The sequence below is a fragment of the Amblyomma mixtum genome, chromosome 8, assembly GCF_055824585.1.
Source record: "Amblyomma mixtum isolate Tamu chromosome 8, ASM5582458v1, whole genome shotgun sequence".
Taxonomy (NCBI): Eukaryota; Metazoa; Arthropoda; class Arachnida; order Ixodida; family Ixodidae; genus Amblyomma; species Amblyomma mixtum.
Genome location: NC_143019.1, coordinates 126,047,088 through 126,057,351, shown reverse-complemented (window position 1 = coordinate 126,057,351; position 10,264 = coordinate 126,047,088). Strand labels below are relative to the sequence as shown.

The 10,264-nt window shown below is 44.0% G+C and overlaps 1 protein-coding gene across 1 annotated transcript in view; it reads right to left on the bottom strand.

The window, feature by feature from the left end:
* Positions 1 to 1,063: 1,063 nt before the first annotated feature.
* The window catches only part of LOC149334241 (uncharacterized), a 28,040-nt gene continuing 18,839 nt past the window's right edge, over positions 1,064 to 10,264 (bottom strand). Inside the window, exons 2-5 of the mRNA XM_089557893.1 lie at positions 9,354 to 9,505; positions 6,863 to 6,930; positions 3,019 to 3,105; positions 1,064 to 1,248 (exon numbers count right to left, since the gene is read on the bottom strand). Coding sequence (XP_089414019.1) covers positions 1,079 to 1,248; positions 3,019 to 3,105; positions 6,863 to 6,930; positions 9,354 to 9,505 — 477 coding nt within the window. The 3' untranslated portion in view covers positions 1,064 to 1,078. The remainder of the gene's footprint in view (positions 1,249 to 3,018; positions 3,106 to 6,862; positions 6,931 to 9,353; positions 9,506 to 10,264) is intronic.

Genomic DNA, 10,264 nt, shown 5'->3' with positions numbered 1-10,264 from the left:
CGTGCAATTTAAGCATTAGTAAAGCCTAATGCTTGCAGGGGTTGTGTGGAAAAACTGCCACATTGAATTAAAGAACACGCTGCAGACATTGACATGGACCAATTGTCCCGATGGCGAAACATATGTTTTTCAAAATCACATTCTTAAAATATCACACAGTCATCAAATACGTCGTAACCAGCGCCACGAAGTTCCTGCGAAATGAAAAATAAATACTTAAGAGCTAATGAAAACCATTAGCAGCGAGGAAGTTGACCTGAAAATTTTTAAAAAGAGAAGAGAAATGCCAAATGTCCCAGATATTGAAAGCGTGAGTGTTCCATTAAGGACAAAGCAGCGGGAATGACAAGGCCCCGCATTGTTGGAGTCTGAGCACTGTACCAGGAAAGTGAGGGAGGCTTTGGAAAACGTGGCAGAAGCTTCGAGGCATTTGCCATAAGTCTGTTGACATTAGGTGCTTTTGAGCAGCACCCCTCTGCATTGATGAGGCATGTGCCTTGCCACACGTCGAGTGAGGCAACAGGATCGCACCGGAAAACATGATTTGAATGATAACGGGAGACATGATAGCGACCACTCCTCCACCCTGACTGGCATGAGGGTTTTACCACAGCGCGATGAGTTCGCAGACCTCGTCATTAGTTCGGCGCTGCTATAGATCTGATTGCGCAACTAATTTCTTCCAGCTCTTTTCACAAGAAATCGTGGTACTGATGTTAAGTTATTCAATTTTTCGTTTTCTTCGCACTTCAGAATTTGAACTTGCTTTTTAATGCAGCTGCTTGAGTGTATACACTCCCGTCGGGATAAAGTTTATATAGCGGAAAATCCTAAGCGAGAAATTAATGATGGTGTTAATACATAATTTAGGACAAAACTACATGGAACGGACGCATTTACCATGCCATTGCTTAGGTTGATTTTCTGTACTAAGGAATGTACAGGTTTGAGCCATAATTCTTGCGACATTTATTTTGCTTGGTAATACCCACTGGATCAGATTTGCAAGGCGGTGTCTTGTGCCAATTCTCTGCGCATAGATTAAAATGCCTCTCTTCTGTACTACACAGCGCTCACTCTAGGATGGTGTTGTATACTCAAGCGCGTGTACTAAGAAATCTTCTTTGCCGTCGGCACACAGATCCTGGCTGTACTGAAGAACAACAATGCCGCAGATGTCCACAAAATGGTCTATACAGTCCTGTGGAACGTGGTCTTCCAAGCCCTTGGACACGTAAAGAACGCATTCTGAAGAATGAAATATAGAAAAAAAAGCAGACGTTAGTAGGACGCCAGGCATGAGCTTTATGTGAAGCATAAAGGAGAACGACGTTGCGAGCTCATATTGAAAAAAAAAACTGCGTTATCCATCACAAAAACACCTTTTTCAGTACATTTTGGTCCCTACAGAATTTATGAATTTCCATACTTTACTACCTCGGCTTGAGAACTATTTTTTGCAGATAGTTTTCCAAGCAAGCTTGCACAGGCGAGAACATTGCGGAAAAAGCAGTGCTTTATAAAATGGACAATATTTGTATGAAAGAAAATGTAGTGAAAGACATGTTTTGAGTGCCCTTTTAATATGACCTTCTCCAATATCAAATGTCACTGCATTACGTTATGCAGTTAATCCAGTGTTACGATTTGAAAATGAAATGCGTCAATTTTTGATACACTTGACTCTTGAGGAGGAGAAAGGTCATTTAATGCAGCCAGACACCCTACTGCAAATCACATATAGCTACTGTAACTAGACGCCGGTTGTTATCTCATCCGAGAAAATAATCGCACCGAGTCTGGCGATCTGTTCGCAGACTGGAGTGCATTTGCAGACTATTGTATCGCTCGCTTGAAAATATGGTTTGCACCTGCTGGAAAATGGCAGCGATGAGCGTGCGGGCTGCGTGAGAATTCCAGCTAGCGGCGAATGCTATGAACGAGCTGAGTAGATACGAAATAATTAACTTTTTATTTATCGTGCAGATTCAGCGGGTGTATTTATTGCATTTGGAAAACTACTAGACTACAAAGTTAACACCATTTTCGTGGCAGACGTACTATTCTGGGCGGGAGACACTGCGATATACGTGTGAAAACTTCACATTGCAATAATAATTACGCGCTATCCCGGCACGCGCGTAAAGTCAGTGATGCGGTAAATGCGACAGAAGATTGCAAGTTGACATAAATTTGCTTCTAAAAACCTTAGCGCTTCGGATCTGGAAACACACACAAAATAAAGCGACTCAGGTTCACTAAACGACGAGTCCTTTAGGGATTCTTCTGCGTATTTCAAAAACTAATAATCCACTCGACTTTCTGCCGCATTGTTCAATGCTTAGCACGGCAACTACGTATGTATGCATATCACATAAACTAATGTTTAATTAGTCAGTTTTCTGATTTTATGAAAAAAGAAAGGTCATGGTCGATTTGCGTAGTTAGGCGAAGTGCGAATAAGGTGCGCTAGCAGTTCGGTTTTCACTTGGGTTGCAGCAATATTGGGTTAATGTTTATATCTGCAGAATTGGTTATTCTCTGCATTCATTTATCCCTGAAAATCTTGCTATCGTTCCTTGAGCAGTGGTTAACAAGGGATGCGTCGCTGCCCTTCTATGGTAGATGCTGACGTAGGTAGAACTTGGGCTGCCTGGGTTGGGCTGTGATCCAGGTTGTTCGTCACGAGCAGCTTCTCACAATTAATTGAACCGCCGCCTAACACGGTGGGCAGGCCAGCAGCCTGCCACGATACCGGATTCGGAAAGACAGAGTGTATGGCCACTATAGGTGCTGGCGCACTAAAAATGTCCAGCGATATTGATACCCTAGGATTGTTTTCAAAGGCATGGAGCATGCAGTCGAAGCGCATACTGATAGATCGTTTCCACCCTAGAGCTCCGTTTGTGGTATAATAAGGAAGGTCAAATCAATTCAAGGTGCTTGATAGATGACTCGAAATATTAGTACTAAGCGCAAGATATCTATGCACGTCACTAAAACAAGTCCGCAACTCACGGTCTCCGAAGTAAGGAAAACGCAGAACAAAACAATTCTTGTAGTCGTTGGAGTACATCATCTCGGCTGTTTCCGTGACATTAGGATCTGTAAATAAAAATATCTCAACATCGTAGGTTCTGCTCATTAAGAACCGCTTCCAGACAAAATAATTTAAAGTGCCCTCTGCGAAATCCGTCAAAAGCGACTGAGAATCCCGGACGGAAAGTTTCTCCCAGAGAGTCGTCGTGAGTAATCATATTTTAGTGTAGTAGCCCTGCTACCCGCATTGCCGCAAAAACCTGTAGTCTGAAGCCAGTTTGGCCTTTGACCCTTAAGAGCGCCGGCATGGGAGATGAGGAGGACAAGCACAGCTGCAGTACGGGTGAGCCACAAAGATGTTCGCGTCAAAAGTGACGTCACAGGCAGCTGCGTCGCAGTTGCCGCAGTGTGGTAGAGGGGAATTTAGCGTCGCTTCGCATTCCCAGCTAGGCGCACTTAGTGCGACACCAAAGCTTCCAATCTCGGATTTCGCTGAGGTCGGTCTGTATGTTTGAAGCCTGCTTAACCTGAAATAAAATAAACGCAATTAAACTACGAATATGGCCGCGAGTTCGTTTCAAGCCCGAGGCGGCGCGAACAGATCAATTTTGGTGGCCGCTGCAATTCAGCAGGACACCATCGCCGCTTTTATTGTATTCCTCACAAATTCATGGTCTTCATTAGAGTGATGCAATTCTCTATGCACATGAACTCTTTACAAGTAATGAGTAAAACTGTGGCAAATCAACATATAGCGACATACCTAAGCAAGCCAGCATTAAAAAAAGCAACGAAGAGCACAGCACTAAGACTGAGTGTCAATTCGGTTCAAACTCGGTCTAGGCATACAGTTCCTTTAGATGAACAGTAATTCAACTCAAGTGACCTTTATCAGAAACAACAGATTCACAACGTCTGTTCGTCATGCATGTTTTCGAGATGCTGCGTAGTCCAATTAGAAATGAAGGTGTCGAATGTTTTATCAGAAAATGGCGGTGCAGTGAGGTATTGTACAAAATGCAGTGTCAAAATGAAATTTTTTTTCAGTGACCGTTGCATAATATCCGAGATGAGCATTGCATCTTTGCAAACGGTGAATCAATACCCAGTCATTTCTGGAGCAATACGAAGGCGGAAATATATAGTAGACATAAAAAGGCCCTTTTCCTCTGGCAATGTTTTAAATGGCAATACTTCGCTGTGTAGCTTATCGAAAAAAGTGTATGTACTCAGCGAGAGGGGCAATTCATATATCCTTTTGAGTACGTCAGGACCCGGTAAACCAAAATACACAGAGCTTTACATGGACGGAGGAAACAGCATACAAGTTAAATACTCGTACAACCGTTTTCTGTACACTGAAAAGACGAACTCAGGGGAGAAACGAAGAAGTCGGAAACGAACAGCCAAATACACCTAATGCATCAAGCCCAACAAACACGGACGACCAGAAACATCAGGATACACGTGAGGTTCGGGAGATCATTAACTAAATTGACTTGCAAGATTACGCGTACTATTGCGTGTGCAGTGTCACGAAAAAACGTCAAACATGAAACAATCTGTCGGATATACAGGTAGACTAAAAAAAGGCCGCCAGCTTTTACAGGGCTGTACAGATTATCACGTCTTAACGATGCAAAAGATCTATCCAACATACAACAGGCGAAAACTCCGTGAAAAGCTGGATACAAAGACTCGCGCAGAAAATAATTTCAAGTACGTGATAAATTATAGTGACGAGAAAAATATTCCATGGGGCGCCCTGCCAAACATCGAGACCATGAGGGACAAAAGTCTGAGCATAGCGCTGAAAAGTTGGCATGTGGTCTTTCCAGTAATGTGCACTATGCTCATAAGTATACAAAGCGACACCAAGGTACATGGGCGGACTAAGCGTCCACTGCATACGAGAATGTTGAGCAGCTGTAGTTCCCCACATTCCAAACCACAGACAGCAATACTTAGAACGATTATTCCGAGCTCCTGACACTAAACCAAAGCCTTCTGTTAAAGGAATAACCTCATCGATGCTTGGCTTAGCAGGGCAGAAAAAAAAAGATGTCATCTGAACAGGATAACAGATTCAGTTCGTGACCCGTTGTACGACTACCACTGACTGCTCTGCTGTGAACATCACTTATGCAAAGTGACTCCAAGTGTAGAACGAACAGGAGCGGAAACAGTGAGCAACCTAAATTTCACAGAGGACTGAACGCATACTGGCTATGAGAGGCAGCCATTTGCAGTCAAGCGCGTTGAACAGTTTTTCTAACAAAGCCGTATCCGAGTAGAGGAGTTGAGCCAAGATTGACGTCATTTAATCGAGAAAAAAGGAGGGAATGACGCATCGGAGCTAACGCCTTTGCCAGGTCAATTTGCAGCTGTGCTAGTCGTCCTGGGGAACACTGCAATGTGCAGCATCGTACACGTAATATCTAAATTTGAATATATTGACCGTCCCGTGAAGCCGCATGTTTAATGAGGTCCAATCAAAGTAGCCAGTTCAAGCTGTAGCCGATTGAAGAGGACTTTAGAGAAGTTGTTATAATCAACATTATAAAGCGTAATAGGTCTGTAGCCATCTGCGAATCGTAGTTTGTACTTATCATTAGTTTTTGGTATTAGGATAATGTGGCATTCGCTTGCTTACGGTGGCAAAATCTAACATCAATACTAGTCTCGAGAATCTAGAACAGGACAGAGAACAAACAGATTTAAACGTATCGTAAAATTCCCCTGAGAGGCCACCAGGCCTAGGGGTTCTGTAAAGAACCAATAGATCAATTGAATATTAGCATTCAACAAAGGTTAGGTACCACTTATTACCATGTACTCATTATCAGACAGCTGCGTAATCGTAGACACTGAGGATGCTACATGAACATCATCAGCAGTGCTTGAAGTGGCAGCAAAAAGAGAGGCGTAGTGGTTTCCAAATTCAGTAACTTTTGCATCTGTACCTCCGACCGGGGAGCCAACACTGTAGAGCTCAGAGACTGGCTTGACAGCCACGTGGCGATGCTCATTAGGCAGAGCCTGTCCAATAGGCTCCTCGGAGTCCAAAGCACAACTGTTCAGCAATTGTACACGGGCCGCACGAAAGTGTCCTGCATCGAACTTTTTAGGTGGCACTTTACAGTTGAAATTCAAGCACGTGCCAAGGATTAAGGCTCTGAAAGAAACGCTTCGTCTCGATATATATAAGGGCGCACCTCATAGAGCAGATCTGAAATGCAAAACAATGATATTCTTGCTTAAACGCCTTTTAAGCTTCAATTATTGAAACTCTCGTTGTTAAGCAAGATTGTCACTCATGGATAAGCATGTCAAGTATTGTCCAACATGGTCAAGAAAGATAAGTACAATAAATGAAGTGGGCATTGCCAGGGCATTCAATGTCAATATAAGATGCCCGAAGGTCTGTTAGGGCAACAAAGTTGGCACTAAGAGAAGGAAAACATAGAACGTGGCAGCAGAGATTGACGTGGATGCATGACACTGATAATTTTGCCGGCATACTACGGTGGGAGCTGGCAAAAGAAATTGTTCAATGACAGTGGGAGCGGCCTTTGCCCTGCAGTGGACGTAGGTGGACCGGTGATGATGATGATAATGATGACCTACTATTATTGCGGGCATTCATTTTCATGGCAGTGCTTTTCATGTACAGAAATGCCGCACAAATGTGCTGTCCTTACCATACTACCTTCTCAAATAGCTCTTGTAGACACACGATTTCCTTTTATTAAAATCCTAAGCAGACATGGCTCAGTGGTATAAGGTGCATTCTTGCCGGTAGATTGCGAGCTCGGGTACTTACGCTCATCCTCCGTGAAAAGAACCTTGTTCGGTGTAGGTCCAGCAGCAACATGGAAGCCAACGTGTTTTCTAAAAGAATATTGGACAGAATGAAGGGCCGCAGCGTTTGACAGCGCTATCTGTTAGTGGCAAGCTCCCCCGTCTGACATCCGCGTCAGCACCGGGGCGTCCATAATGACGTGGTCAATATTATTAGAGGAAACAGAACAGTAGGCGAGAATGAGTCTGCTCTGAGGAAAGGAACGGCACGCCAACTGCTTCACTACATTCTTATTAGTGGTTCTTATTAGGAAATGAAATGGCGCAGTAACCGTCTCACTTCTTGATGGACGCCTCAACCGCGCCGTCAGGGAAGGGAGCAAGGTGGGACTGAAAGAAGAGAGGAACAGGTGCAGTAGTGGAGGGCTCCGGAAGAATTTCGACCACCTAGGGATCTTTAACGTACACTCACATCGCACAGCACACAGGCGCTATTTTGAGTTCGCCTCCATCAAAGCGCAGCCGCTGTAGTCGTGTTCGAATCTGAATAATCCGGCTCATTAGCCGAGCGCTCTAACCACTGTAGGCTACTACTAACCTGCAGGCTACTGCTAATGACGACCTTGCGGTTAAGTGACGCCATATAGCCACAAATCTTTTTAATCGCTGCTGTCCGCCCTATGATCTTGGTACACGTGACCAACCGACAAGCCTCTAACTCAAAGAAATTGCGCTGCACGACCATCGCTCTTCTTAGGCAAGTGTAGGACTCCGCAGACTCATGGTGGCCTCATTTGAAGCGTTGCATTGCCTGGGCGTGTTTTATTTTAAAATTGCGTTGATATGGCTCCTGAACCCGCGTCTTTCGGGTCACCATCCGAGCGCCATAACGAGTGAGTCACCGCGGCAGCGGCTCAAATTGACTGGATATTGAAAAGAAGTGCCCCGGCATATCGTCACTGCGTCTCAACTTAAGCCTGATAAGATTGGAGCATTCCAGACGGAGGGAAAAAAATTGTTAAGTGAAGCTTGGCTAGCGTGAAAGTGGAAGCAAAAGACAAATTTCTGCACGCCACTTGTTTTGATACTTTAAAGCACGAGCAAACAAACTTCCTGAGTTAATAAACGCATTTATTTAGATACAATGAGTTATTCATCTCCTCTTGCCAAAAGTTGGTTTTACCCTCGTGTTGTAATCGAAAAAAATCGCGAGGCGATAAGACATCTTGTAAAAAACTATGCAAAAGCACTAGGATTTACCATCGTTGATTATTCATCATCATCGGGCCGACTACACGCTGTGCAGGGGAGAGGCCTCTCTCATATCCCTCCAATTAACCTTGTCCTCTGCTAACTGCGTCACGCTATCCCCGGAAACTTCTTATTCTCATCCGCCCGCCTAACTCTCTGCCGACTTCCGCAGCGCTTGCGCTCTCTTGGAATCCAATCCGTAACTCTTAGCAACCAATGCAAGAGCGGGGGCTAGTTTGTTCTTCATACTGATCAATTCGCGCTAAAAGGCACAGACACACGAAAACATAAACGGACGAAGCGCGTACTTTCAACTAGTTTACTTCACAAAACGTGTCGCTTTTATACAGAGCGGGATGGCTCTTTTATACAGCGCCATCCCGCTCTGTATAAAAGCGACGCGTTTTTTGAAGCAAACTAGTTGAAAGTACGCGCTTCGTCCGTTTGTGTTTTCGTGTGTCTGTGCCTTTTAGCGCGAATTGATCAGTCTTAGCAACCATCGGTTCAGGTTAATTTTCTTCGCATTACATGCCATGCCTAAGCTCATTTCATTCTCTTGATTTCAAATAGGATGCCATGAAAGCGTGTTTGGTTCCCCACCCACTGTGTCCTCTTCCTGTGTCTTAAAGTTATACATTTTCTTTTCCATAGCTGGCTGCGTTGTTCTTAACATAATCTGAACCCTTTTATTTATCCTCTTCGGTGATTGCTTCGATTCTTTTGGACATTCCGACTGGACAGGGCGTTTTTCACGCGGATAGACTCAGAAAGGTTGCGCAGATGGCTATGCAGCCAATTTGGCATATTATTTGAAGTGTGTCAATTAGCTCCGGGTTTCGGAGCAAACTGCAACATTTTTTTACTTTTATTTTCATAAATTCTTACTGACTTCAGCTTCATCTGGACTTTTCGTACATACTGAACCTGATGCAGGGACGGTAGCAGATATTTGTGTAATATTTGTTTCATAATAATTGCGAAAAATAGAAAGAAAGCGATGATTTCCATCTTTCTCACGTATCCCCCCTCACCCCCCTCCCCGACCCACATATTCGGCGTAGACACGAAAAATTCGTTAACTGCTGCTACATGGCAGGCTTTTTCTGCTTAACTTTATTTTCTGTGTAACTTAAGTCTTGTGCGCAGAATGCAATAGAAGAGAAAAACTTGTCAAGCAAAATTACGATGCTTTCTTTTTCAAGCGGTGGAATTCACCTTTTTATCGACACCATAGCTATACAAAATTTATGAGTCGGACTTACTTCTGCGTGCCGTGGTGACCCTTGAACAAGACCACGTAGGTAACCTGCTTTGCTTTCAGGTCAAAATCTGTTCGTTTTGCGGAGAGGCACTCAAAGATTGTGTTGTTGATGGAATTGGAGATGGCTACAATGTGCGGAAGACTTGCAAATACCTGGAAAGAGATAGATAGATCACTTTGTAATATCGTCATCATCATCAGGCTGACTGCGCTAATTGCAGGAAAAGGTTTCTCCCTTATCTCTCCATTTAACCCTGCCCGGTGCCAGCTGCCGGCGAATCATTAAATCCTAGGAATACACGCAGATTAGGTCACGAAACTGGAGAAGGGCAGGATTTGTATTCTGAGGGCTACTCTGGACAGGTCCAACTGGCTGCTTCTCGGTGCTCTCTTGATCATCACCATCATCATTTATTGTACCCTTAAAGATCCCGCCTGGGACATTACTTAAGGGGGGGGGGGGAAGGACAGTGGTGTGAAGCGGTCATACAAAGGCACATGAACATAAAAAAGCATAACAAAAATAACAAGAAATAACAAGTTTGACGTGAAATTAACGTCAGGTAATCCAAATAATACAGAAAATATATGGCAAAGAAGCAGTATATAAGATTAAACATTAAAAGGTGCGGAAATTAAACAAATGGGAAAACACTTGTGGGGGGTGATGCAATGACACAAGCAGTTCAAATTGCAGGCAGAGCAGCACGAGTGAAGTAGCTATAGTTGGTTCAAGTGGTCTGTTAGAAGCTGCCTGAATCTGGTGGGATTAGATTCGATGAGAACGGTGTCAGGAAGGCTGTTTCGTTCTTGTGTGGTAATTTGTTGAAAGGTTTGGATGAACCGTGCAACCGCTGAATGCTGAGGGAGTTGAATAATCGGCGAGATGAGTGTAAGGGAGCAGGTAACAAA